This window comes from Haliaeetus albicilla, chromosome 11 (genome assembly GCF_947461875.1).
Source record: "Haliaeetus albicilla chromosome 11, bHalAlb1.1, whole genome shotgun sequence".
NCBI lineage: Eukaryota > Metazoa > Chordata > Aves > Accipitriformes > Accipitridae > Haliaeetus > Haliaeetus albicilla.
In genome coordinates this window covers 13,561,294-13,586,217 of record NC_091493.1, presented here as the reverse complement: position 1 = coordinate 13,586,217, position 24,924 = coordinate 13,561,294, and the positions used below count along the sequence as shown (strand labels likewise).

The 24,924-nt window shown below is 41.4% G+C and overlaps 1 protein-coding gene across 1 annotated transcript in view; it reads left to right on the top strand.

Annotated features, from left to right (window-relative positions):
- Positions 1-6,126: 6,126 nt before the first annotated feature.
- ANXA11 (annexin A11) overlaps positions 6,127-24,924 on the top strand; it is a 28,150-nt gene continuing 9,352 nt past the window's right edge. Inside the window, exons 1-10 of the mRNA XM_069796188.1 lie at positions 6,127-6,340; positions 18,125-18,185; positions 19,371-19,483; positions 20,826-21,203; positions 21,723-21,810; positions 22,192-22,286; positions 22,722-22,835; positions 23,988-24,078; positions 24,201-24,280; positions 24,420-24,476. Of these exons, the coding sequence (XP_069652289.1) occupies positions 18,134-18,185; positions 19,371-19,483; positions 20,826-21,203; positions 21,723-21,810; positions 22,192-22,286; positions 22,722-22,835; positions 23,988-24,078; positions 24,201-24,280; positions 24,420-24,476 (1,068 nt within the window). The 5' untranslated portion in view covers positions 6,127-6,340; positions 18,125-18,133. The remainder of the gene's footprint in view (positions 6,341-18,124; positions 18,186-19,370; positions 19,484-20,825; positions 21,204-21,722; positions 21,811-22,191; positions 22,287-22,721; positions 22,836-23,987; positions 24,079-24,200; positions 24,281-24,419; positions 24,477-24,924) is intronic.

The following is a 24,924-nucleotide window of genomic DNA, read 5'->3' as shown; positions in this document are numbered from 1 at the left end:
TAGGTCTAGTGAGTAGCACAGTAAAGGTGAAAAGCTGTGAATGCATGGCCTGACAGGAGGAGCTGTAAGGTATCAAAGCCAGAATCAAGGCTAAACAGAGCTTTGTGAGTGAGTGACTCCAAATCCCATCTTCTTCTATTAGAACTGCGAAGTGATGAGAAAGTAAGGAGGAGGTAATCATAGAAATATTGCTGAAAGACAAGAGTATGGAATAATTACATAGGAGGCAAGGGGATATAAGAATTGAGATATTTGTTTCCCAAAATTTTTTCCCAAACTGTACAGTGTGACGGGTTGCATCCACTCTGAGTTAACGATACTTAGGCCTATTTGTCAGTGGTACCTGAACCAAGCCGAAGCCAGCCCTGCTGTGCAAGCCTTGAAATTGTGCTAAGCCATATCTTCTCAGAAACCTAGGGAATTTAGGTCATGTCTTATCAGGAGTTAGCAGGACCAGCCTGAGCTGGGACCAGACAAAACTAAAGCTGCTATGGCTGCATACCTGCACGTGCACCAGATGGGAGTTTGACAATGAGCCAATCAATTTATGCTACAAGTATTTGTAGCCCTCAGAGCCTGTTGAGCTCTCCTGCAGGGCAGTGGGCTGCATGGCAGAGATCTCCCCTTGAGCAGGAACACCTCTCAGGGCTACTCCTCGAGGTCGAGAGATCCCTTACCTGGCAACTGATAGCTACAGCGAGGTAACCGACACTTTATATTAGATCTAAAGCATGTTGTATACAAGCTAGCTTAATTATTAGAAGTGTAGTAAGTAGTAGAGCGTTTGCTGTTTAATTATTGTTTAATAATTGTTTAATCATCATTCCATCATTGTTTAATAAAACCTTTTGGTTAACCCTACAGCAATGACTTCTCTTAATAATTCACCTGCAACATATGGAAATTGGGGTCAGTTAAGAGGACAAAACGTTATTTGCATGACTTCACAAAACATTGGCACTTTTCCTTTTGTAAATAATTTCTTAATATTTGTGGCATAATAACCTTTTTCTTCTAAATAGCTGGAAATATGGAGTATGGTGTCTGTAAACACAAGGATTGTCAAGTCTCTGATACTGTAGGTGTAGGTACTTGTAATAGCTCATGATTTCTTAGTTTACATACAAGTTATAATGAAAGTTTTTCTTTAACGTTTTAATCTGCATTTGCAGTATGGAAAATCCCAAAGAAACTGGTTGGGTAAGTCTCTTCAGCTTCCTGTGAATTTATCAGAGAACATTGCTTTTCTTCTGCCCAAGAGGAGGAAGTCTCTGCTCACCTATTGACCTTGATTTGAAAGCTCTCTGTGATACTGTTGACTGTCAGATTGCCCAAGTTGCTTCACTCTCCATTTCCTGGAGATGGGGAAAAAAAAAAAGGTAGGTATCTGTGTTTATGTCATATTAAGTTCCACCCAGAAACTTTGTGGGGCTGGAAACTCATCTACAATGAGGAAGCAAAGAGTTCAAAATGGTATTGCAAGCTGCCACAGTTGACACATAGGGATAAATGGATGATCTAGAACCCATTCAGATGGGTTTCCCAGACACCCAATTGAATTGCATTCAGAAGTACTTAAAAATATTAGCAAATATTTATCTATTTTCCCATATTGGGAGCTTAAACTCTGCAGGTGTAGGTGGGGTGTGCATGCCAGGGCCAGTTCAGTCTGTTTCTGTGAGCTCCTTTTCCTGTTATCTATTACTTGGAATTAGATGTTAATTGGAGTTCAGAATTTAATTTTGTACAAGATACAACTCAAAGCAGAAGATCTAAACAAACTGTAGAAAATCTGACCTGCAATAGGCTGAACTAGTGACTTCTGTAAGTGTGCATTGCAAGGTATCAGCCCACCAAAGTAAGCCAGGTTATGTCCACCAAGCAGTAAAACACAGAGCTATCCAATTGTAACGCTTTAGGGACAAGTTTGTGTTAATACAAAATGGAAACTAAAGCACTTCCATCTGCTACTCCTTGATGAAACTGTTTATTTCAAGACTATATTCTGCTGCATGCAAAGGGTGATGGTTTACATACAAATGCACACTCAACACTCCGTAGCTTGTATAGCCTGGAGTGTAGAATTAGCTCTTATCTTAATTTGAATGAATTCAGTAACAGGGGAGGGTGTTCAGATAGATAGCTCCACAATCAAAGCTCACAGCATGATTGTTCTGGGAAAAATGCAAAATATGTGCAAAAAAACTTTCAGTAAAAATCCTGTGTACTGAAGACCTACACAGGTCTAAGGTCAAATCCCCTTGGAAAAGTATGAGTTTGGAATTGAAGTTTGGAAGATGCACTAGGAAAATGCAGTGCTTGCAGGAAATGCTGCTGTGATTTTGTGGGTTCTCCCACAAAGATTTCTCTGAAATGGTACTGAGTCAATGCCGGCACGATGTCAGAAAGCAGTATGACCATGCTTCAGATGATATGCAAACTCTCGCCTATCCCGACACCAAGGATTCTAGGCCTCATTTGCTGCTGTCTTATCCTGGCTGTGGCATCACTGTCCATATGCATTTGGTTTGAAATCCTAATACAGTTGTTAATATGAGTAAAAGTAAACCTCTATTCAAAGTGCATAGCACATGAGGTTTAGGGATTCTATCCTGGCTAAATACCAGTTTAAATATTAAAACCCTAAAGACTGAAAAAAAAAAAAAAAGATATTAAAACTTGCTGGTAGGCTTCCTGTAATTTTAACTGGAGAAAATATCTTTGTTTTCCCCCCTCTATCAGCTGCACAGCATGGCTTCTGTGGTTACCTTAGGAACTGCATGTTGGAGCGGTTCCACTTCCGGGCTGGGCTTAGGTTTCCTAAACTGAGCTGATTGAAAACCAGTCTTAAAAACGTAGGTATATAATATAACATACATATAATAAATATATGTCATATAGTACGCTATACTACATGTTTCTGCATACTTTTCCTCTTGTAAACTTTTAAGGAAAATGGCTGCAGTTACATTATGCTCTAGAGAAGTAGTAAATCAAATTATGACATAATATTTCCTTCACCAGTAAACTGTTCTAATGTACTTTTGAGATGAAATGTGTTACAAAGATATAGAGGAGAGTCCTAGTCGGAAATCTTAAGGCTCTTAGATCTATCCTGCTGGTAGGAATCCATGATACAGCTAAGCTCATCTAACAAGGATCAAATAAAGCCTGGCTGGAAGTGAAGGGTTGAAAGGAGAGAGTGGCCTTGTCCCTCTTTGGCAGCAACTATACTGTGAACGTCTCTGTGGGAGTACCAGATGTCATGCTGCTGAAGGTGAACAGAAGTGGGCTGCATGTGGAGTTTCTGTTAACATCTCTTTTTATTTTAATAAACTTGAAGGGATGTAATTAATCTAATGTGCAAGTTACATCTAGCTCTGTAACACTGAAATTCACATATCATCCTTCTGAAAATGCTTTCCATATTTTACGTAACTGTGTATTTTTATACATTTGGGGTGACATGACACATGGGTGTCCTCTCTCCAAGGGCATCAGGAATCCCTTTGCCCTGTGGAGGTATGAAAGAAACAGAGCAGGTAAGAACCCCAACAGCCAGAGAATGTGGTGTTGAATGAATAGTGAAGCCTTAGTCACAACATTCATATTGCTAACAAAATTTCCCCCAGTGCTTATTTTTTGCCTCAGAGGCAGTTTGGGAATTCAGTCTCCATCAAGATGTCTATGGAAGTTAAAGCTATTGTTTTGGGTTGCCTACGTTTCCAAGCAGGCTATACTATATTGCTTACACTTGGATCACTTTTCACAGGTTCTCATAATTTGATGAATTTTTACTGATAAAACACGCTGCCAAAGCTACTGCAACGTATCTTTTTCTTTTGCTGACAAGAACATTTGCTACCCGTAACACCTTTTAGAGGATGAGGGATTTGCTCCAGCCAAAGCTCCCAAAGAGCGTGGGCTCAGAGGTTATCATTCCTGTGGAAAAATTTCCAGAAATTAAGTATGTTAAGCAAATGCCTCACTCCCCCTGACTGTCTGAAAATGGCAGCTAGTGAGGTTTCCATACAATGGTTTCCTTGTCAGAAAAATATTCCATATGCTGCCATAGCTAGCCCAGCTTTCTGTTTATGAATGCAGTGTCGAAGGTGTGGGACTTCGAGCCACTGAGGCTGGATAAATACAGGGATTCATAGAAGTGAGCCAAACCTGGACATTAGTTAAATCCATGGAACATTGCAATTGACTTCAAACCGAGCACAACCGGGTATGGAATAAATACTGGGCTGGTTGCAGCAGTACAAGCTTCCTCATACATCCCTTGCAGCCTAGGCATGATACTCAAAGGGCTTTTCTACATGAGAAAATAACAGTACTCAAGTTGCAGAAATATGCTATTTTCCAAATCTTGCTGGAAGAAGTAACCCTTTGTAGAGATCACTATGTGCTCATGGGATGGGAGTAGCGGCTCTTCTGAATGACTCCTAACCTGTTTCAGTCAAAATTACTCTGATTAACAAAACTGCTGTTAAAGCTAATGTGGCCCTTTTCGGCTGGCAGAGGTCAGATAAGTTAACTCCCAAGAGGAGCTCTACCAGCATACTGAGAGCACAATGATCCCTGGCCTTTGCATATGCATATTTTCAGGACACGGTTTAGTGGGCATTGTGGTGTTGGGTTGATGGTTGGATTCAACAATCTTAAAGGTCTTTTCCAACCAAAACAATTCTATGATTCCATGAGCTACTCTGTGGGCACATCTTAATTTTTCCATCCACCTGCACAGTGAACGTCAGATTAGACTCTGCATCAAAACCTGTGTTGATGTTTAGCTTTGCATATTAATTAGAAATGTCTTTATCAGTGAGGTCTAAGATCAGATGGGAATAAACTTATAATTTATCCTAAACCACGATAAGCCATTCTTAAATTGAAATATACGTGTTCACCTGCTTTGGACTACTTTAAGTTTAGCTTTCTCCCATGGGTATGGCCTTGGCCTCTGTGGTGGCAGTTAAAATTCTGAGGAGGAAAAAAAAAAGAAGGGATTAGTTCCATCGCAGCTGTTGTATTTCAATGATTGGCCATGATGGTATGTCGAAGCTGTACGGAGAAGAAAAACCAGCCGCTGCACTGAAAGGAGTTGGTGGGTGAACAGAACATATGCTTTAAGAAGCATGAACACATCCATCAAAATTAGTTTAGTTCTAAATGAAATCACCTGTTACAAAGCATGCGTATGAGGGACGCGAGCATTGGAAAGGAGGTGCTGAGACCCTGTTCGCAAAAAACGCAGCTGCAAAGAAGAGTTTATTCCCCGTCCAAGTTGTATAATGCTGTGATTCAGTCCGCTATGTTATTTTGATGAGTGTCTTGGCAAAAGAAACCTAACTGGAAAATGCTAGGCCTTTTTATTTTTCATTTTTATTATTTTGTTTTGTCTCTCTAAATGCTTCCATGTGAGCAACTTCACTCATCTTTAAAGAATGCATGTAGGAAAAAATCTGTTTATTGAAGCGTTTAGCTAGTACTGCTTGTACTAGAAAAGGTCAACGTGAGAAGCGTCCTTCCTCCGAAATTTTTGTAGACTTTTACCGAAGGAAATGTGTATTATGTGGCAGATAACGGGGGGGTCTGTCCCACCTTGCCTGGAAAACACGTCTTCTGCATGTTTTATGAATTCCTGGTGAAAGCAGTCAGGTTCTGGGTCTAAATCCGGCGTTCCGCTGAACGCTGAGGACCTCGACTCGGGCCGTAGCGTCCTCGGTTCGGTTTGGCGGCCGCCGCGCCCCCCGCTCCCTCAGGGGACGGCGTATCGCAGGGGAAAGCCCGGGCTGCCCGCGTGATGGGTGCAGTTACTTCTTTCCCCGTTCTGTGCCTTACGAAACGGACCTGTCACTCGCACTCGCCTTTTAGTCAAACCCGAGCTCCGGAGCTCGCCCTTGTTCCCAGCCAGCAGCCGCCGAGGCTGCCCTGCCGCGGGCCTCCCCCGCGGGGCGCGGGGCGCGGGGCGCTGGGCGCTGGGCGCTGACTGACAGCTGCCCCGCAGGCCCCGTCAAGGCGGGTCGCCGAGGAACGCCCCTCCCTCGCCTGGGCCGCGGCGGCGCTTCCCCCCGGGCCGGGACAGCACAGCTGCCGCAGCGGGCGGGGCGGCCGGGCGCGGGCCCCGCCGCAGCCCTGTCACGTTTTCCACCGCCCGGGCTCGGCCGCCGTTTCCCCGCCCCCGGCCCTCCCTCGCACCGCGGCCGGCGGCGGGGCGGGCGGAAGGAGCCGCGTCCGCAGCGGCTCCTCCTCCTCCTCCTCTTGCGCTCCCGCCGCCACCGCCTCGCAGCGCTACCGAGCCGTCAGGAGGGGCGGCGGCTGCCGAGGACCCGCGGTAGGAGCCACCGACGGGCCGGGCCGGGCCGGGGGAAGAGGGGCGAGTGGCACCCAGTGGCGCGGGGCTCCGGGCCGGGCCGGGCTGGGGGCAGAGGGGCGAGTGGCACCCAGTGGCGCGGGGCTCCGGGCCGGGCCGGGCCGGGCCGGGGGCAGAGGGGCGAGTGGCACCCAGTGGCGCGGGGCTCCGGGCCGGGCCGGTGTCCCCGGGGTGACGGGGCAGCGGCGTCCGCCCGGAGGGGGCGGCAGCAGCGGCCGTGGCGCACTCGGGGTGACAGACAGCGGCCCCGGGGCTGGTGTCCGGGGAGGTCGGGGCCCGCGGCAGCTCCGCGGTTCGTAGAAAGCTGCTCTTGCTTCATAGGCAAATGAGGTGGTTTCAGAGGAAAATGAGTGTTTTGCTCTCGCAGTTGCAGTTCGGCGTTTTGCCTGTGCCCTCAGCTTATCTTGAGCTTGTGATTTTGATGCGTATGGTTAACAAGAGGAAGAAGCCTAAGATGGTAGTCTTGTCAGAGCGGTCACACAATGCTTTCTTTTTACCAAACGTCCCTTTCTACAAAGTGCTTGTAATGTGCTTTACTTTTTCTTACGCTGCACATACTTAAAAGTGTCTTAAAACAGAAACTCTTAAACTTTTGCTATACCTTGTGTAAGACAGAAAACATCTCTAACTATACGTAAGACAGAAAACAGCATAAACATCTCCATATTCAGAAAAGCACTTTTCTTCCCTGTCCCCATCCTGTTTCTGGAGAAGGGAGGCTGGGCAGTGGGGAGTATCTTCTTGGGATGTTTTTGCCTCGTTTATCAGATTAATGGTAGTTCCTGGAAGCCTCTTCCTGGTAAGGAGAAGGGGTTGAGGGAGAGATCTTCTGAAGGGAGCAGCAGAAGCACGGAGAGCAGCTCAGCCAGGAATGGGGACAGATGCATTGGAGCAGAAGGACTGAGGTGAAGGTGTGGAGAGAAGAGTTACAAGAGGGGAAAGTGGTGGTGCAGTGTGTTTTGATGAAGGAGCTGATTAGTAGTTTTTTGTGTATCTAAAAGCCTGGCTGCTGTAGGAGGTGAGGGGGTTCATTCCCTGACACCCCCTTGCCCCAGCACAGAGTATTTTCTGTTGAGTGAGTCAGTGCTCTGCTGGTGCACAGTAACATCAGAAACGGTACAAAACTGGTGCTAGTGTATGGCTGCTATAAAGCTTGAGTGCATGAATGCTTTCCCCAAATGCTTGGCTATTTCTCTAACTTCCTGGTTTTAGAGCTGCTGTAAGAGTCATGTGGACCACTCTCCTCCCACTGATGAAACAGATAACTTGCACTGGGCATTGCTTCTAGTTTTGCCTGTGGCCCAGTCCCCACTGCATTTCTGCTGAATTTCTTCTTCCTGAAAGTGCCTCTGTAGCTACTCTTGTGACTTCCTCCCACCCACCGCGCCCCCAAAGCGTCGTATATAATACAGTATGCCATAAATAATACAGATTCAGGAAGAGTTTGAAGGGCGCAATGATTTTATGTCTATGTCAACAATGGTATTTATATACCTTTCTGTTGCCTGACCTCAGTATGAGGTTAAGAGCCAAAATGTCTCTGTGAATCTGGACTTAAAATTTCTGGAGTAGTCATCACACTCATTGATACACTATGTCACTTCTTTAGCTTGTTCTCTATAGTCCCCAGAAGTTTTGAATTGCCAGACTGGAAATTCTGTGAAACGTCAAAAGTCACTAAAAGATATAGGAAAACCATGGTGTGATGGAGCTGTCTTATGGAGGTATTTATGTAGTCAGTATATTAAAGAAAAATATTATAAAGACTGTAGTGTTAGATAACAACTTAAAACACATAATCCAATCTACTACAGAAAGTCAAGCCAAGAGGTCTTTCTGGTTTGAAGGCCACAGGAGATGCTGTTTCCTAGATGTCTAGCAAGTTTCAGAAGATGAAGTGTCTAGAGGGTCTGTTCAATAACGTTACGTTAATCAGAGCTAAGATAGAGCCTATCTTAGTTCTGTGGTAGCGATCTAGGGATAAAAAAAAGGAAGCTATAGTTAAAGCAGAGATGTAATTAAAAAGAGCAGATGGTTTAATGGCAGCTACAGGAAGAGCAGGGCTTTTTAAGAACTTGAAAGTTTAATTTATATTTAGCCAAGGCTCTGTGTAATCGACCATAGAAACTTCCCTGTCAGCTTCAAATTGCAGTTAAAGGCTTCCCTTGAATTAAGTATACAACTGAGTAACAGCACCAATGTAATTTCTTTTATTTCATACTTTTATGTCTGCTACCTTGAAGCATTGGATATATTATAAAATTGTATTATATAAACTATTGGAAATAAGGGTGGAGACTTGTCAGCTGTATGTAGTGACTTTTGTTTTGGTTTGCTTTCAAAGAAAGTAGCAAAAGCCTTTTTAAAAAGAAAAAGAAAAAGCTGCATGTTTATGCTCCTGTGAGCAACACTTTCACCCATTTGAAAACTGAGTTGTTGTCATGCACCAAAGCTGAGGTGGTCCCTTTGGTTTTGCTGTTGCCAGTTTACTTGAAAGCAGGTGTGTTTGATGTAAATGCTGAATTTCCTTCAGGCAGTTCCCCAAGCTGGGGAGAATGTGGTACAGTACCGCAAGCGGTAGATAAGTAAGTAAAAGGGCAGCAGCAAGTATTTACAGTTTATTACTTCTATTGTTGCTTCATGTTTGTTCCAGATTTTATCAGAGCTCACTACAAAATCTTGATAGGAGGTTAGATCCTGGCTGGGACAAGCGTCAAGTCAGTTACGGGTCAGAGTGGGACTTGCTGGTGTCCTTCTAAGAGACAATTTTACTATGTGCTTGTGATGAGCAGGCAGCCAATCCTGCCTATGCTTAGCAGCTGTTTTTTTGTGTGTATGTGTGAAATTGTATTCATACTATTCAGCTGTCACAGATGCTGAGTGTGGACCAGTGCTAACCATTAGATTGTAAGGACTTATACTGAGTAGACTTCAGGGTTTTTTTGAAAAAAACAAACACAGCCCCACACAGTCCCGCTACCTGGCTGTTGCCTGTGCAGTGCAGAGAGTCACTGGGCTGTCCGATTGGTAGCAACATTCTTTTCTAAGATATACAAAGAAATGGAAAGAAGTCCTTCCTAGACATTGCTTCCTTTTTTTCCTTACATGGTGTCTGTTTGAGAGAGAAGATGCTGTCTTATTTGGTAATAGGGAAGGTTAAAAGCTTTTTTTTTTTTACTACAAAGCATGGGTGGTTATTTTCTGAGGGCACTGGGAAAGTGTTACCAGTAGGTCGCTCTGTTCTAGCTTTAGCTCAGCTGTTGTCTTAAGGAAGCACTAGATTTAACAGTTTCTTTCCTTCTTTGGAGCCATTAATTAGTATTCATTTCATCATTAGGAGAGGTGGGCCTCCGATTTCAGGCTTTTGGATCCCAGCTTCTTTCTGGCAGGTTTAAGAACTGTCAACCAAATTAATCCCATATTAAAGATTCAAATTAGTTTTAAATCTTTGCAAGGCCTCTGTTTGTGCTAAACTTTCCTATAGCTGTTCAGTGAATATGCATGCAAAGCAATACTAGCTGTGATTAATTTATACATCTAATTCACTTTCCCAAAGACCTCTCGCTTGGGTAAAAAAGCATGTTAGATTTCTGACTTTGGCCTAGCAAGTTGCTCTAAATTAGGTGCTTAAGTTGCCTAAAGCAGATGGTGTGAATATCCCTTTTATTGTTGCTAGAGAGAACAACTTTATTGCACTCATTCTGTAAACACTGTGCCTATCTATAGTCCAAATAACTGGTTATTGGCTGCACTTGATGGTGTTTTGAAAATACTCAGTTTTCCATTAGCTAGGAGACTAAATGTATCTTACAAATGTTACACTTTAGGGGGAAAAACACTTCTTTTTCAGTAATAAGCTTTAAGGGTTAAAGTTTGCTGATCCTGTGCACAGACTAGATTTGAAGGCCATAGTCTTGCTTTCTTTTAACTTCCCTTGTTTATGGTTGTTGTGAAATACCTGGCTTTCTAGTTTGCTATGCAAAATTGTTTTTTTCTTGAATAAGTCAGTTCCTGGAATGAATTAATCAATCAGCTGAAAATCAGTAATTCTTTATAGTCAGGAATGAACAAAGCACATCCATTTGCTCACTGACAAGTAATAATCTTCCTAGCATTGCTGGACGGCTGTGTGTGTAAGCCCTTCACTGTCTAGAAAGCATGAAGCTGTCCCCTTTAAGGAAAAGTTCATGTATTTGCACACTCATATTTACCTGTCTTTCAGCTGGGGAGTCCCAAGGCTGTCAGCCAGGTGCAGAGCACAGAGGTTTCGTGTGCAGCGTAGGGTACATCCATACAGCTTTTAACTAAGGTCCCGTGCAGGTCCTGTCAGTGTGCCTGTAAGTGTGGAGTTGTCACTTGAACAGCTTGGTGGTATTTGGCTGCTTCTGCAGCCCGAACGATGAACATGTAGGAAGTACTGGCAGGGGCCCTAATGGAAAACTTCTGTCGTCCTTTTGTTTCTGTTGCCTCGCAGGGCTGGGGAGCGCTGGAGCCCTCTGCTTTCGCAGCGGGACCACTCCCTGGCTCTGCACTTCAGGCCTGGGCACAGAAGCTAATTAAAAATCAGTGGTGTAAAATGAACAATTAGGTGTTTTTCTAGTAACTGTTTTAGAGTACTGAATGTTACACTATTGCTTTAGTTGTGTAGGATTTCCCACACAGAGTGTACTTTGTGCAATGGAGTAATTGGTATTTACCTAGTCTGACTTGAGCTGATGATGTAAAAATGGGTTCTTGCACGGTAGAACTTAAAATAGATGAGTATAAATCCTTGAGGCATTAGTCAGTTGAGAACATAATTCAGACTAATTATAGCATGACTGTTTTTTGCAACAAATTATTTTATACGACAAGTTATGAGTTTGAAGTAGAACAACCTCGTTCTATTATTTCTTCAAACATCTCATAAACCTATTTTGGTATTATTTCTTGCTTGTTGTGTTGTTAGGAAAGTGTCTTTGTGTTGCCATATATGTTTGACTGCTGTCTGTATTGTAAATACTCCAAAGAGAACATTGCAACAGTGTGCTACAAAAGGAAGCACTTGGATCAGGGCAGAGTAGGAAGCCAAAGTGAAGCTCCAGGAATTTAACTCATGTCTTTGCTGCACATGGATCTTGAGAGTCCATGCAGCTCAGTGAAGTTCTTTGGGTTTTGTTGCCTTGAGTATATATGTAGGGACTGATATGTAAACCCAAAGAGGTCTGTGATCTTCCCAGAAAAGTAACAGATACTGACTGAAACCATATGCTGGGGGAATAAATGTTTAGGTACATAAGCAGGATCTTCACAACGATTAAATGCTGCCACTGAGTCATAACTTTATACTACCTTTTTCCCCTCTCCCCTGTTCTCTGCTGTTTGGACCCTTAAGGCAAAAGTCCATAAAACCAAGCACAAAAGTATGTGTCTTTCTGTTCAACCTCTTGTCATCTCTGGTTCAGTGCTGGTGAATGGTGTTACATTGCCATCTCTGGCAGATCCGGTTCTGCTGGCAGCTAGAATATGAGGTTGGCCTACTTGTCCTTTCAAATTTTGACCCTCTGTGAAGGGTGTGGGTCTTGAGTGATCACGGAGATGTACCAGTGAGAGGAGAGTACGCTCAAGCTGGGATGAGCCTGTCTCATGAAGGAGGCAAGGGGGGCTGGTTATGGGAGCTTTTGGTCCCTATTTGCTGCTGTGGTGTGGTAGATGCTGGTTATTGTTACTAGGAGTTAAAAGAACTTTGTCATGAAATGGCTGAGTTGCCTGTTAGATCAGAATTATCCTTTTCAGGCTTCTGAGGTCTTAGTTGAATGTGGTGTCATTTTTGTTATGTTTTGTTTTCTCACTAGCCAATAAAAGCAGGCAATGAAAGGTACTAGTTGTAGGTCAGAGTGAGTCATCTGGGAAATTCCTTGTGGAATAGATGATCTCAGAAGTAACTTCTAACCTAAGTTATTCTGTGAAATACAAAGTTTGTACTGGTGCAGGTACCATCAAAGCAGTTGTTTCACTATCTTGGAGAATCTTATTTTGGTCATATATTCTCATGTGTTTCTCTGTTGCATGGAGTGTTTCTAACACTGTTCAAATTGCTCTTCAAGTAGTGTTTTAACAGTATAAAATGTTTGAAGTGGGATAATCTTATATGTAGTTTTAAATTTAACTTCTTGTTGCTAGAGGTTTGAGAATTGAAGTGTGAATATTCGCACTTTTGTCTAGAACCCATGACACAATTGCCTCGTGTTAGCATCTCCTGCAGTGGTATGACTGTAGCATCACAGTTTATGCTTCTGTCAGTGGAAATTATCAGTTAAATGAATGTTCTTATTTAACATTTTTACAGCTCAGTTGTGGCTTGTGGGTCCAACTTCCCATTCAGCTATTCTTTGTTGGACATAACATCTCTCTTCTGCTCTACCTTACTTGGACTAAGGCTTGTCAGTGATACCTTTCTGATGCTTCCCCCCGCCCCCCACTTACCCCAGCAGGTAAAAAAATGCTAGATTATCTTCCAATAAAGTATTTCTGTGATAATGATGATGATGATATTGATTTAGAAGGAACATCAAAACTGGCAGTGCTCCTCACTCATAATACTAGCAAGCAGTTCAAATGGATAGTTTGAAAAAGACCCCTTATTTGAATTTCTCTTTTACCATCTATTCAGAGCCGTGGGTTGGTACTCTTCAAGTATACATTTTTGGATGAAGACCAGTAAAGGTTCCTAAAGGCAAACTATGAATGATAAGTTCTGTGTAAAAGAGGTTTCCTGGGTTTTGGCTGGCGTGAACTCAGCTACATTAAGCCCTGTTGGAAGCGGAACCCATTCTACTAAATTAGTTTTTTCCTAGTGAAAGGAAGACTAGACAGGGAGTCACATACACAGAAGACTTAACGGAAAACCAAATTGCAGGGCGCTTTATCTGTCGGGATGAAGAACATTACACCTCGTACAGGAGAGAACAACTTCTATGCTGCAGTGCGTAAGTCAAAGATAAATCTTGCTCAGGCTGGTAAAATAGCAGTTAGCTAGTCTGATGCTGACTGTGGCTTGTCCTTGTCTTGCAGAAGCACAGTGGTTGATGCCTCAGTTCACTACTGATGAAAATCTACAGCATGTTGTAAGGTCATAAATTCTGTTCTGCTGGTTTCATAATCAGGGATCGGTCTCAAAGCAGGTTTTGTAATTTATAGCTTTAGGCAGCCTTTTGTACTGCAGCCTCTTGTACTACATCCTGGTAATTAACCTGGAGGAGGAGTAAAGGCCAAGGGTTTAACTTTACTCAGTGTTCCCTGGGAAACAGGCATAATTAAACAAATTATTTTGAACAAATATAGGTCATGGTCTCTTCATTCTTTTTTGTACTCAAATTATTGGACCTTGGCATAGCTGGAGCCTGAACAGCAGCCACTAAATAAATTCCAGGAACGGGTGTGAATGTCGTTGCTGAGCTCATTTCTATTGCACCTTGAAACGGAAGTTTTATGACAGCCTTAAAATTTTATTCTTTACTTCTGCCATTATTGTGTAATTTGTAGTTTTGTTACAGATAGCTCCAGTTGTAGTCCTTTTCTGCTGTGCTGTGGCTCAGAGGAGTGTATGTTCAAGATTCCCATTTAAAGTATGTCACAGATTAATCTCTTATGAACAAGTCTGTTCCCTCTTACCTTTGCCAAAGCAGCAGGAAAATGCTCAAGAGCCCTAGCTGTTCATGGCTTGCAATGTGAAGTGAGACAGCGATGTCCACTGTGGGAGTAAAACCTCAGATCTTTACTTAAGAGTTTTGAGGTGGACCTCCAGGGTGAACACTGGGAACAGGGAGAGGATCTTATCAGTATTTGTTCTGTATTTTCTTCAAGGTACTCCCTCTTTCCGTGTGTGGTTTGGGTGTTTGGATTTTTTTCCTCCTCTTACACACTCCTTCTTTTATGGCTGAGCAAACAGAGACCTTGCTGTTGCTGTAATTGACCCAGACAGTATTTGTATAGCAGGGTGGACTTCCGCAACTTCTGTACCCTGGCCTATGTCACCACTTTATTGTCAGCAGGCAAGTGCCACTCATCACTAACAGTTTTAGTAAGATGTCGTGGATGTAGCAGCAGAAATTTGGGAAGATGGGCTTAGAAGATGAAATGGAGACAAGGTTGTGGGAATGGTTGGGAAAGTTAACTTAGGGGGCTAAATATTTGCTAAGTTAGAGAAATGGCCAACAGAGACTTGAAGCATGGAAAAGGTGGTGATGAGGGAAGTTTTTGAACGTGAGTCGGTGTGTTTGTGGATCTAGTTTGCCTGGAATCAAACCAGTGTGGGAGAAATTCCCCTTGGAAAAGTCCTGGATAAATGCAGTGTTCAAAAGAAGCAAGTGAAACGTGTATATATATAAACATTTTTTTCAGATTGCTAATGAGGTTAGCCATTATTTCTTAACCTCAGCTTTAAGTGCTAAAGGCTCTTTTAATATTTTTTTCAATTTGAAAGGAACGTTCTGCATAGGATTAAAAGCAAGAAAAAAACGCCTATCCCATTGCTCCCCACCCTCTACCACAAAAAAAACCCCCAAGCCTTTTTGCCTTAAATTTGTACCTAAAGCCTTATTGAAAAGGAATCTTATAATTTTTTTTTAGTATCCTGTCATTATTGTATTTACACGTGAAGCTAATAAATAAAAATAATTATGGTTACACATGAAGAAAAAATAAATTTATTTCAATTATGTAATAGTAAGCATTATGTGTGCTAAGAATCTGGGTTGTAGGGGTTTTTTGTTTGTTTTTTGAGTGACTTGAGTAATAATTGTTCTTCTTTATTTTAGTACCATGGCTATGTTTTATTATGTAAAGGAAATTACTGATGTATCGAGGCTCTGAACTGCCAGGCTGCCTTCTCTTGATTTTTTTTTTAAATTTTTTTTCGTGTTCTGTCTCCACTCCCATGCACCCGTACCTGCCCGGAGGCAGCAGTGGAGCAGAGCTGGCAGTGTGGGCAGCGATGGCAGCAGGCTGTGCAGCTCCCCTGCTGCCACGTACGCGGGGGCCTGGCAGCTCCCTCCAGCAATCAAACGCTGGAGGCGTGTGCAGGCTGATAGGAGCATGGCAAGCACCAGGAGGGAGGAAGCCGCCTGCTCTTTTTCCAGCAGAGGAGGAGAATATGTGTTTTGCTTTCAGCCCTAATCAGAAATGTTGAATTTTTGCTTTTTGGCCTCATGAGCTTTGGGGGGGTTTAACAGTCCTTGTATTCGTAACAGCAGGCATTGCCTCCAGCAGTTATGATTCCCTTGGGATAGCAATATCTTCCAAGTGTTCTTTGGATGGGTTTTATAACCATATTTGCATCTACTTTAATAAAGTGTTCAGCTTTATCAAGTTCTGTAAAGTTGCAGTGAAGTGCGGTGACATTTTGAAGATGTTCAGGCTGGAACACTGTCCCTCTAGAGCATTGAAAAAGACCCCATGCAGCTGCTGCCGTACCTTTATGCTCTTTATTTAGCATCACTGAATATTCAAAAGTAAAAATTCATTATTTTGCAGAACTACAGGGATGACCATGAGAGACCTATTTCCAAGATTTAGCTTCTAGCATTAAAAAGGGACACAGATAGGAACCAAATCTAAATGTAGGGTATGCCATTGGGCACACCTGGAAAAATAAACTTGATCTCCCTGATGTCTTCTGTGTGTGGAGGTTGTGCCCTCTTGTGTATATTGCACAGTAATTTTATGCTGGATTTGGTGCTGTAGGTCTTATGCACTGTGTTTTCATATGCAATGAAAAATTACATAGAGCTTAGTCATGTAGAGGAGTGCATGTATAATGAAAAGCTTGTCATCTTTTCAGCAGCCTTGATGTTTAAGTTATTCCAAAACTCCTAGATAGCACTGCAGTGAAAGATCTCATTGGAAACCAGGGCTGAAGGGAATGTGGGAAATACATTTACCATGCTATCGAGAGCATCTTGTAAGCATCTCATATGATGTAAAAATTTCTGTGAGCCTTTACCCTTCAGATATAATCTGGTTATGGATGGTGTCATGTTAGCTAATCTGTAGTCTATTCTTACAGTTGAATATGCAGAATTGGGCCATGACGGTTGTAGGTGGCTTTGACTTCCCCAGACCTTTCTTGAGGTTTAAATCTCGCCATTTGTGATTGACAGTTTACTGATTTAAAGCCTGATTCTGTAAAATGTCAGCAAGTTTCCTAGCTGTGTGTCCTGCTTGGTTTCCTCATGTGTGGAGCTCTGTGAATTGTTAACTCTGTTACACCCATTGGAAGAGGAAAAGGGTGTGATGTTGGGGTAATGGTTATACTCCTGGCTGATCCCACTTCACACTTCTGTTTGTAGGGGGGGATGGAGAATGAACAAATGGCACAAATGGAAGGGCAGTAGTTAAATTTGCATACACAGAAATAGTTTTTTTTTTCCAGTTAAAGGCATCCCATATAGATTTACTGGTAAACATGCTTTTTCTAATGCTGCGAAACTGTGTTCACTTACTTGTTGAGTCTGTTGGAAACTTTACGCACTGGAGTAAACGTAAGGTAGGGTTATAACTTTTAGTCTGCTCTGTTTGTTGTAATTTCCGCTAGTTTATTTTTAAATTTAAATGAGTACATGCAACATGAAGTCCAAACAGTTTTAAAATAAATTCAAGATTTCTCAGTTGTATTTTCCTTTTTAAAAAAAAAAAAAAAAAAGTGTTTTTCCATTCCACTGTTGCTACGCAAAAGAGCCATGCAAACCAGAAAGGGAAGTTAACATGATTATGCAAAACAAAAACAATCCCACAAAACCAGCACCCCCCAAACCAAACCCAAACCAAAACTCCATAGCTGAAATCCAAAACACAGCAAAACAAGCCAGATGCAAAAGGCAGTGCTTTAGGGGAAAGAAAGGCAAGGGATACTGTTTGCACACCAGTTTAAAAATAGACTAGGGATTGTCACTAAAAATAACCTTGAAAAAGTTAACACTGATTGTGGATGTTTTCTTCATCTGCAACAAGCTCCTTGAGTTACTTTTATCATTATTCCTGGTAGTTGTTCTGTTTAAAATAAGGCTTTCTGTATTCTGGAAAATGATTGTTGTTTTGTCCTTCATTTAGCTATCCGTCCTTTTTGACCTCCCCTTCTGTTTTGGACAGCTAATGACTTTGTCCACTTCTGTGCTGACAGAGGCACTATCAACTTTGAGAGATCCAATTTGTTCTAGTGACCTTATCCTCTCAGTAAACCCTTCATTTTTTATGGTGATGCTGTAAGGATGAAGTGTATCCCTTCTGCTTCTTACTCTGACCTTACGCTTTTGCAGACGTTGGCGTTTAAATGCCTTCTAACACTTCTCATACAATTACTCACTTGGAAGATGTAGCTTGTTTGTCAGAAGATTTTCTACTCTTGATTAATAAGACTGTTCTGTATAGTTTGCAAACTTCTGGAGACTTTAATAGCACAATAAAGTAAGCATTTTCAAGTAATACATCCTTAACAACATAATAGACAAAGTGAGCAGTAAGTAGTAACTGAAATGAGTAAGAAAAAATAGACTGAGGAGTGACAGTACAACTGTTTAGATAATCTGAACATGTTTATTGGTCCAGCAAAAGGAAATGGTAAGAAGTTTCCCAGGGAAAAGCCTGGGTGACTTGTGCAGTTTGTCTAAATTTTGGTAACTGACTACTGCAAACATGTTGCCTGTTAATTTTATGTGGTGTAATTAGTGAAGCATTACAGAAAATGATTGTATCACACATACTTTTCAGATCTTTGCAATGAGCTACCCTGGCTATCCCCCGGCGGGTGGATATCCACCAGCAGCCCCAGGTAAGTTGTTTAGGTGAAGTAAACATTAAATGGCAGTGGTGGTCCTATCTGGAATGGAAGGGTGGCATGGGGGAAGAACAAGACTGGGCAGCGTTTTCGTGACTCACTGAAGCTTCCTGTGCTCTCTTGTTAAGTCCTATTTTATCTTGGCTGGGGATTCTGATTTATATAATATGGGTACTCTACCATGTGCTCACATAAGGTCCGTTTTCATTCACCTCAAATGAAGCACACAGCACTAGGAGATGGTCATAATTTGACTTAAATTAATAAATGTCAGGGAACGGTGTCCTGTCAGTACTGAGTCTTGAACGCAGCTGGTGAGAAAAATGAGTATGGGGAGAAATCAGTCACACAGTTTAAAACCATATCCCACAAAAAATTAGGGCTTTAATTATGACATTATCCCTAAGTCACTGTTTTTAGGCAGATGGTTGTATATAGAAGGGAGACGGCTGTTAAAAAGGATATAAATTATAATAATACAAAGCTGATGAAATATATAACTACTGTTTGGTATCAGGCTGAACTTTATAGTTGTTAGTAATGAACTTTACATTTGTTAGTATTGTTGGTAGAAAGAAAGAACTGGAGTCACAGGGGTGTGGTGAAATGTGGAGTTAGGCAAGCTAACTCGGGAAGGGGAAGCAGTGTACAGTGAGAAGCCAGACTAGCTTGGGAGGATAAATCCTACTTCTCAGCAGACTATTCTGGCTTGCTTAGACTGCTGTGCAGACAAGACTGTACTGCTGTGCACAGCCAAGTTTTGTGACTTGGGTAGCTGTGAATGTACTGTGTCATGCTCTGTAGACATCTCTCAAATTAGCAGCCTAAAAGGAATTAATAATATTTTCCTACTGGAATACCCAGACAACTTTGTAGTTTAAGAGAAACTACTCTGTAGGCAAAATACGGTGTTTACAATATTAATTCTTGAGTGTTAACCTTCAAATATGTTTAGAGTTGTTTTAAATGAGAACTTATAGATTCAATGGTAACTAACGTGATTAGAAATATCCAGTGAGGCTTCTCTTTATATCATAATTGCACTGCTACTCTGCACCTCTTCAGTTGATTTTCCTTCTCCCAAACTGCTAGTGTTGAACAGACATTACATTAGAAACGTAAGTAGTAACTTTAAAAAGGTGTAGTGTCTTGTTTCAGCACAGCTGTGTTTGATTTCAGGTAGCAGTCCTTGGGGTGGTGCTGCCTATCCACCTTCAAATCCACCTCCGATTGGTCTAGAAAACGTGGCTGGCTATGCCAATCAGTTCAATCCCAACTACATGGCTGGAATGGTGAGTTTGCTTTCATTTAATGTGTTTTACTGTGACTTCCTTAAGTGCAAAGATGTGTTTCTGGCATTGCCACTGAGAAATTTATCGCTCGCGTTCCGTGCCTTTATGTCTAGTCTGTTTAGGTGTTGAACATTCAATATCTATTGAAGAAAATGGTTACTGCAAGCTATTCCTTATTTTAGGAAAGCAGACCACTAGTTAAATGTTGATTTAAGAGCCTAACTTCGAAAGTCATGGACATAAAATTAATATAACTTGGCTTCTGCTGTGCAGAGGAATAGGGGAACAGACTATTAACACTGAGCGTCCACTGTTAATATATTCACATTGGCAAACACAGTCCAGATTTTGCCTGTTACCTGGATTATGGCCAGTCTGAATAAGGAACAAGGCTGTGCAATTTGAGGAATCAATGACTCATTCCTGAAAAGAATATGGGATCAGCTGTCTCTTATAAGCACTGATGTTTAACAGATTGCAGATGTTTCCAGTGTGACTTTTTTTTTTGCATAGAGTAGAAGTGAGTGACACTTCTGACAACTTAGTCTTCAGAAATCTCTTATGCTGCATAACGAATGCACAGTTTGTAGGAAGACATTTGCATTACAGATGCCTTTCTGAGGCAATGATTAAATGAAGTGATTTGGCAGCCAGCAGTCAAAATGAGCATCAAACTATCTAGGGTGCACATACCAATATCCACAGCAACTAGCTTCTGAGAACACTGCAGTTGTCAAATGTCAGTTCTTCTGGTTCCTCTGTAGAAGAGGGTCCAAGTGTCTCACATGGGAAGATGATACTGCATGTGGAGTGGAGTATCTTTGTGGCAGTTTCTGCAGAAGTCTTTCCAAATGTAGTCCAGGAACTCTTGCTAGTTGTAAACTACTAATGCATCTAGTGCATTGCAGAACAGCCAGAGGTTGCTCGTAGTAAATCCCTGTACTCAGAAAATGCTGTGGTCATGTAAGGCAGCCATGGACAGAGAAGTCTGTTTATGTTGCTGGGATTAATTGGCTAAGTTTTTAGAATAAGAGGTGTGTGGCTATTGGCACTCTTCTATGTGAGTGGTGTGTAATGCTGGATGCAGTGGCAGGTATGTGTTTTTTGGTTCTGCTTCTTGATGTATGGCAGCTGATGATTACAGTAGAGCAAGAGTCAACTGAATACAGGTTTTCTTCCATCTTGCTCGCTAGTAAGACATGATTATTGTAAAGGTCTTTTGCGGATGCAGAACTACCTGTCTGTGTTGGTGGCGAGGAAGGTTGTATTGTATTAAGCACACTAATGAAACTCAACCATTTGTACACCTTCCCATCTCTTGCTTTATTGGCTGTCATTGCAGGCATCTAACCTGGCAGGGACCTTTGGAGGGACAAACGTACCACAAGGCATATATCCTTCAACACCTGGGGGTTATCCCCCAGTCCCTCCAGGTGGCTTTGGGCAACCTCCATCAGGACAACAGCCCTCTTACGGAGGATATCCTCCACCTGGAGGAAATCCAACATCAGGAATGCCACCTTACCCAGGATACCCAGGTGGCACTGTGCCAGGCCAGCCCACACCACCACCTGGTCAGCAGCCTGTGGGCTATCCAGGACAACCACCAGCAACTTACCCAGGGCAGCAGCCTATGCCAAACTACCCAGCAGGCCCAGCCGTGAATCCTTCTATGCCCTCTTACCCAGGAGCTGCAGGGCCTACAGTCTCTCCTGTAACAGTAAGACCATTCAGTGCTTTTGTTTTGAGATGTGACCATGTATATGTTTCTCTATATTTTTGTTGTGTATGTAAGTGTAAACCAACCCTAAAATTGAAAAAAAAGCCATGAAAAGGAGTTTGGCTGAAGAGATAGATGGATGCTTTCCAAATGCAAGCAATATAGGCTCATATGGCTTGAAACAAGTGCTGGTTTATTATTCAAGAGTTGACATGAATTCAAATTTAATGAAATTTGCCTTTCCTAACTTAACAAAGTACTGCCAGTTGTATATATAGTCTCATCAAACCGTAATTAATTGGACAGCAGTTTTAATATCAGTGAACTTTCTTGACCTTGCATTTTCTCATAATTTGGGTATAGAAATGAACAAATTGTTTAAGGTGGAGTTTTCTTTGAGTTTTCTGTTACTTTTCTAACAAAAAGAAAATTGGCATCGGTGGTCATCTTTCCTAAGTAGTAAAACACAGTCTTTTACTGATTAACACTAATATGCAACTCACCTTGGTCTGATCTTAGCATGGGAGCCGAGGCACAGTCACCGATGCACCGGGATTTGATCCTCTGAGGGATGCAGAAGTCTTAAGGAAGGCCATGAAGGGACTCGGTGAGCAGTCTGTGGATTTACATTTCAGTTAAAAGTAGAATTGCAGCTTTGATTCAGCACTGATCTTTCTCCATTGTTACATGTGTACTGAGTGGGCTACTTCACATGTGGTTGTCCTTGGTTATCAGAAGAATTATTGGAGTTCATGTAGGCATAAACAACATCCCGAGTTTAGTATTTGGTTTTGGAGTTGGTGTTTTTTATGATTGGGAGGTAGAGCTTGAAGTTCTGTGGTTGTATACAAGAGGAGATACTGTAGATGAATTAAAGGCATACATGTCCTTTGGTTGGGCTTAGGAGAGATAGGATCAAATCGAAACAGAAAGCTGAGTCCTCACTTGACACTCGTGCTCATTCTGTGGTGTCTGTGTGCATGTACAGGAACCGATGAGCAGGCTATTATCGATTGTCTTGGAAGTCGTTCAAACAAGCAACGCCAGCAGATCATCCTATCCTTCAAAACTGCTTATGGAAAGGTAAATACGTCATGAGAACAGAAGGAAGAAGAAAGTGACTTCACTAGAAGTCAGAAGACAGTGTTTGGAAAAAAAGAGTGGAAGTTGCTTAAGGGGAAGATGGTTCACAAGTCATAGCCTGTTTAGGGTTCTGCTTTTACCCACTCTTGACTTTTTCATGCAGTGTTTCAGATGAAACTTATAAAGCAGTTTCTCTGCTAGATGATTACTTTGATTGGTCTGTGCAGTCTGTTTAATTGGACCTTAACTACCTAGATGTACATGTTACAGTTACGCTGGATTTAGTGTTGTTAAGTGGAACTTCAGAGCTTTACTTTTAAGATACATTATTGACGCTTACGCATAAAGAATTCTAATTAAACTCCACAATTTTGGTGCTTACATTTGTCAGTTTTGGTCTTTATGCATTTTTTCCTTGTTTTTACTTCTTATTAGGATTTGATCAAGGATCTCAAGTCTGAGCTATCAGGTAACTTTGAGAGGACAATCTTAGCAATGATGAAGACACCTGTCATGTTTGATGCTTATGAAATCAAGGAAGCTATAAAGGTTTGTGTAGGGGATACAAATTTATAAGATAGAGGAAATATTTGAGCTGATAAAATTTTTGGTAGTAATTTAAAAGCTTGAACTTATATTGCTTCCTCTCCATCCAGATATTCAACCCACTGTTTGACTGATCTGTACCCTGTTTCTTGGAGGTATATGATAGTAAAATTGTGAAATGTTATTCCCATAGGTTAAAGGTAAAGACTATTTAATAGGTTTGTGTTGTAACAAAAATGTATTTATAAATAAATACACAAAAAAAGGCAGAAACTGAGTTCTAACAGTCTCTGCAGTTCATTTATTACACAGTCTGGAGCAAGCCACTAAAGCGGCTCTCTTCTAAGCCAGCTACTGCATGGCGTGCCTTTGTTTCTGGGTTTTTGCTTTGAGCTGTGATGGAACTGATGATAATACAGCTCAACATGGAGTTTCAAGTGACTTTACATTGAGTGCTCAAGAATAGTTCTGAAAACTAGGTTCATAAAGATTTTGAGCAGGGTGTGCCTTCTATTTATCTTTTCCCCCACCTCAAAAGCCTATTTTCCTAGCCCTTGCTGAACCTTTTCTAAAATATTATGGAAGTATTAAGTACTTTCTCCTTAAAGCAATCAGAATATTTTATTAACATTTAAGTTTTTAAAATAAAAACAGGTCAAACATATGTATGTCAAGTCAGTGTTTAAATGACAGTGAAATAAAATATTTCCATTACTGAGTCAGTACGTATATTTACATGTTCTTTGGCCGCAATTTTAAAGTAGCTAGGAGGATGAAATAATATTAGCTGTATTGTAATTGCAACTGCTATCTGTAAGTTAGTGAAAGTTACCTATTAGAATTAACAAATTCATCTTTAATGGTAGAAAAAATTGATTCTTAAAATGCCTAAAATCTGGTGTGGATTATGACGTTTTAAAATGAAATTTTGTTTTCATAATTATTTTAATTATCTGTTCAATTTGTATCTTTAATACATATCTGTGTCTTGGAAACATGTTATAAGTAGCATTTAAACTACTTGCTTTGACTTCTCCTATAAGATTATATTCTGAATTGTATTTCGTTGTATAATTTTATTACATTTCTTTATACTAGGTTGTAGAAGTAAGATGAGAATCTGAAGAGTGTGTTTTCTCTTATGCTTTGTTTTAGGGTGTTGGCACAGATGAAAATTGTCTCATTGAAATCTTAGCTTCTCGCAGTAATGAGCATATTCAGGAACTCAACAGAGTCTATAAAGCAGGTTAGATTTGTTACAGTTCCATCAAAATTTTCTTCCTTTTCTTCCTTAATCACTGACTGACAATATGAATTTAGGAAATGAACAGGGGTGTGTGATGTTTCATGACTGTGTGTCTCTTCTAGAATTTAAGAAAACTCTGGAGGAAGCAATAAAAAGTGACACATCTGGACACTTTCAGAGGCTTTTAATTTCACTTTCTCAGGTACTTGCATGCCAGGGTTTTAGAGTTTGGGGGTTTTGTGTGTGTTTGTAGGTTTTGTTTTGGTTTTTTTTAAAAACAAAACAAAACAAACCCCCAAAAGCCCCACCAGTGACACTTTTGTATCTTCAAATTCTTTCAGGGAAACAGAGATGAAAGTACAAGTGTTGACATGTCTCTTGTCCAAAAAGATGTGCAGGTCAGTAAAAATTCTTCATAATTTCTAAGTATAGTCAACTCAATACACTGAAATTTGACTGTATGGTTTCTGCTTACTCTTAGTTTTGGACACCTTGTGACTTCTGATGTAGTGCTTATGTTTCAGTGGTTGGAAGTGATACGAAAAGCCCTGACAGAGCGCTGGAGCCATGTAGCTCCATTACAGAGATGAAGCTCTTGAGAATAGAGTCCATAGGGGTTTTTTATTTTACATTCTGTCAGCTCTCTGGCTTTTCCAGGTGCTGGGTGACACCATTGTGCTGGTTATTGAGGGAATGGTCCAAAGAGATTTGTGGTGATGCGTGTGTGGATTAAATTTTAATCTATTCAACACTTGCATTAGCCTTTGCCTGTTATTTAAGGAACTCTGGATTTTTACGGCAAATACGGTAGTTGGACCTAGTAACTCTTGCCCCGTTACTTTTTTT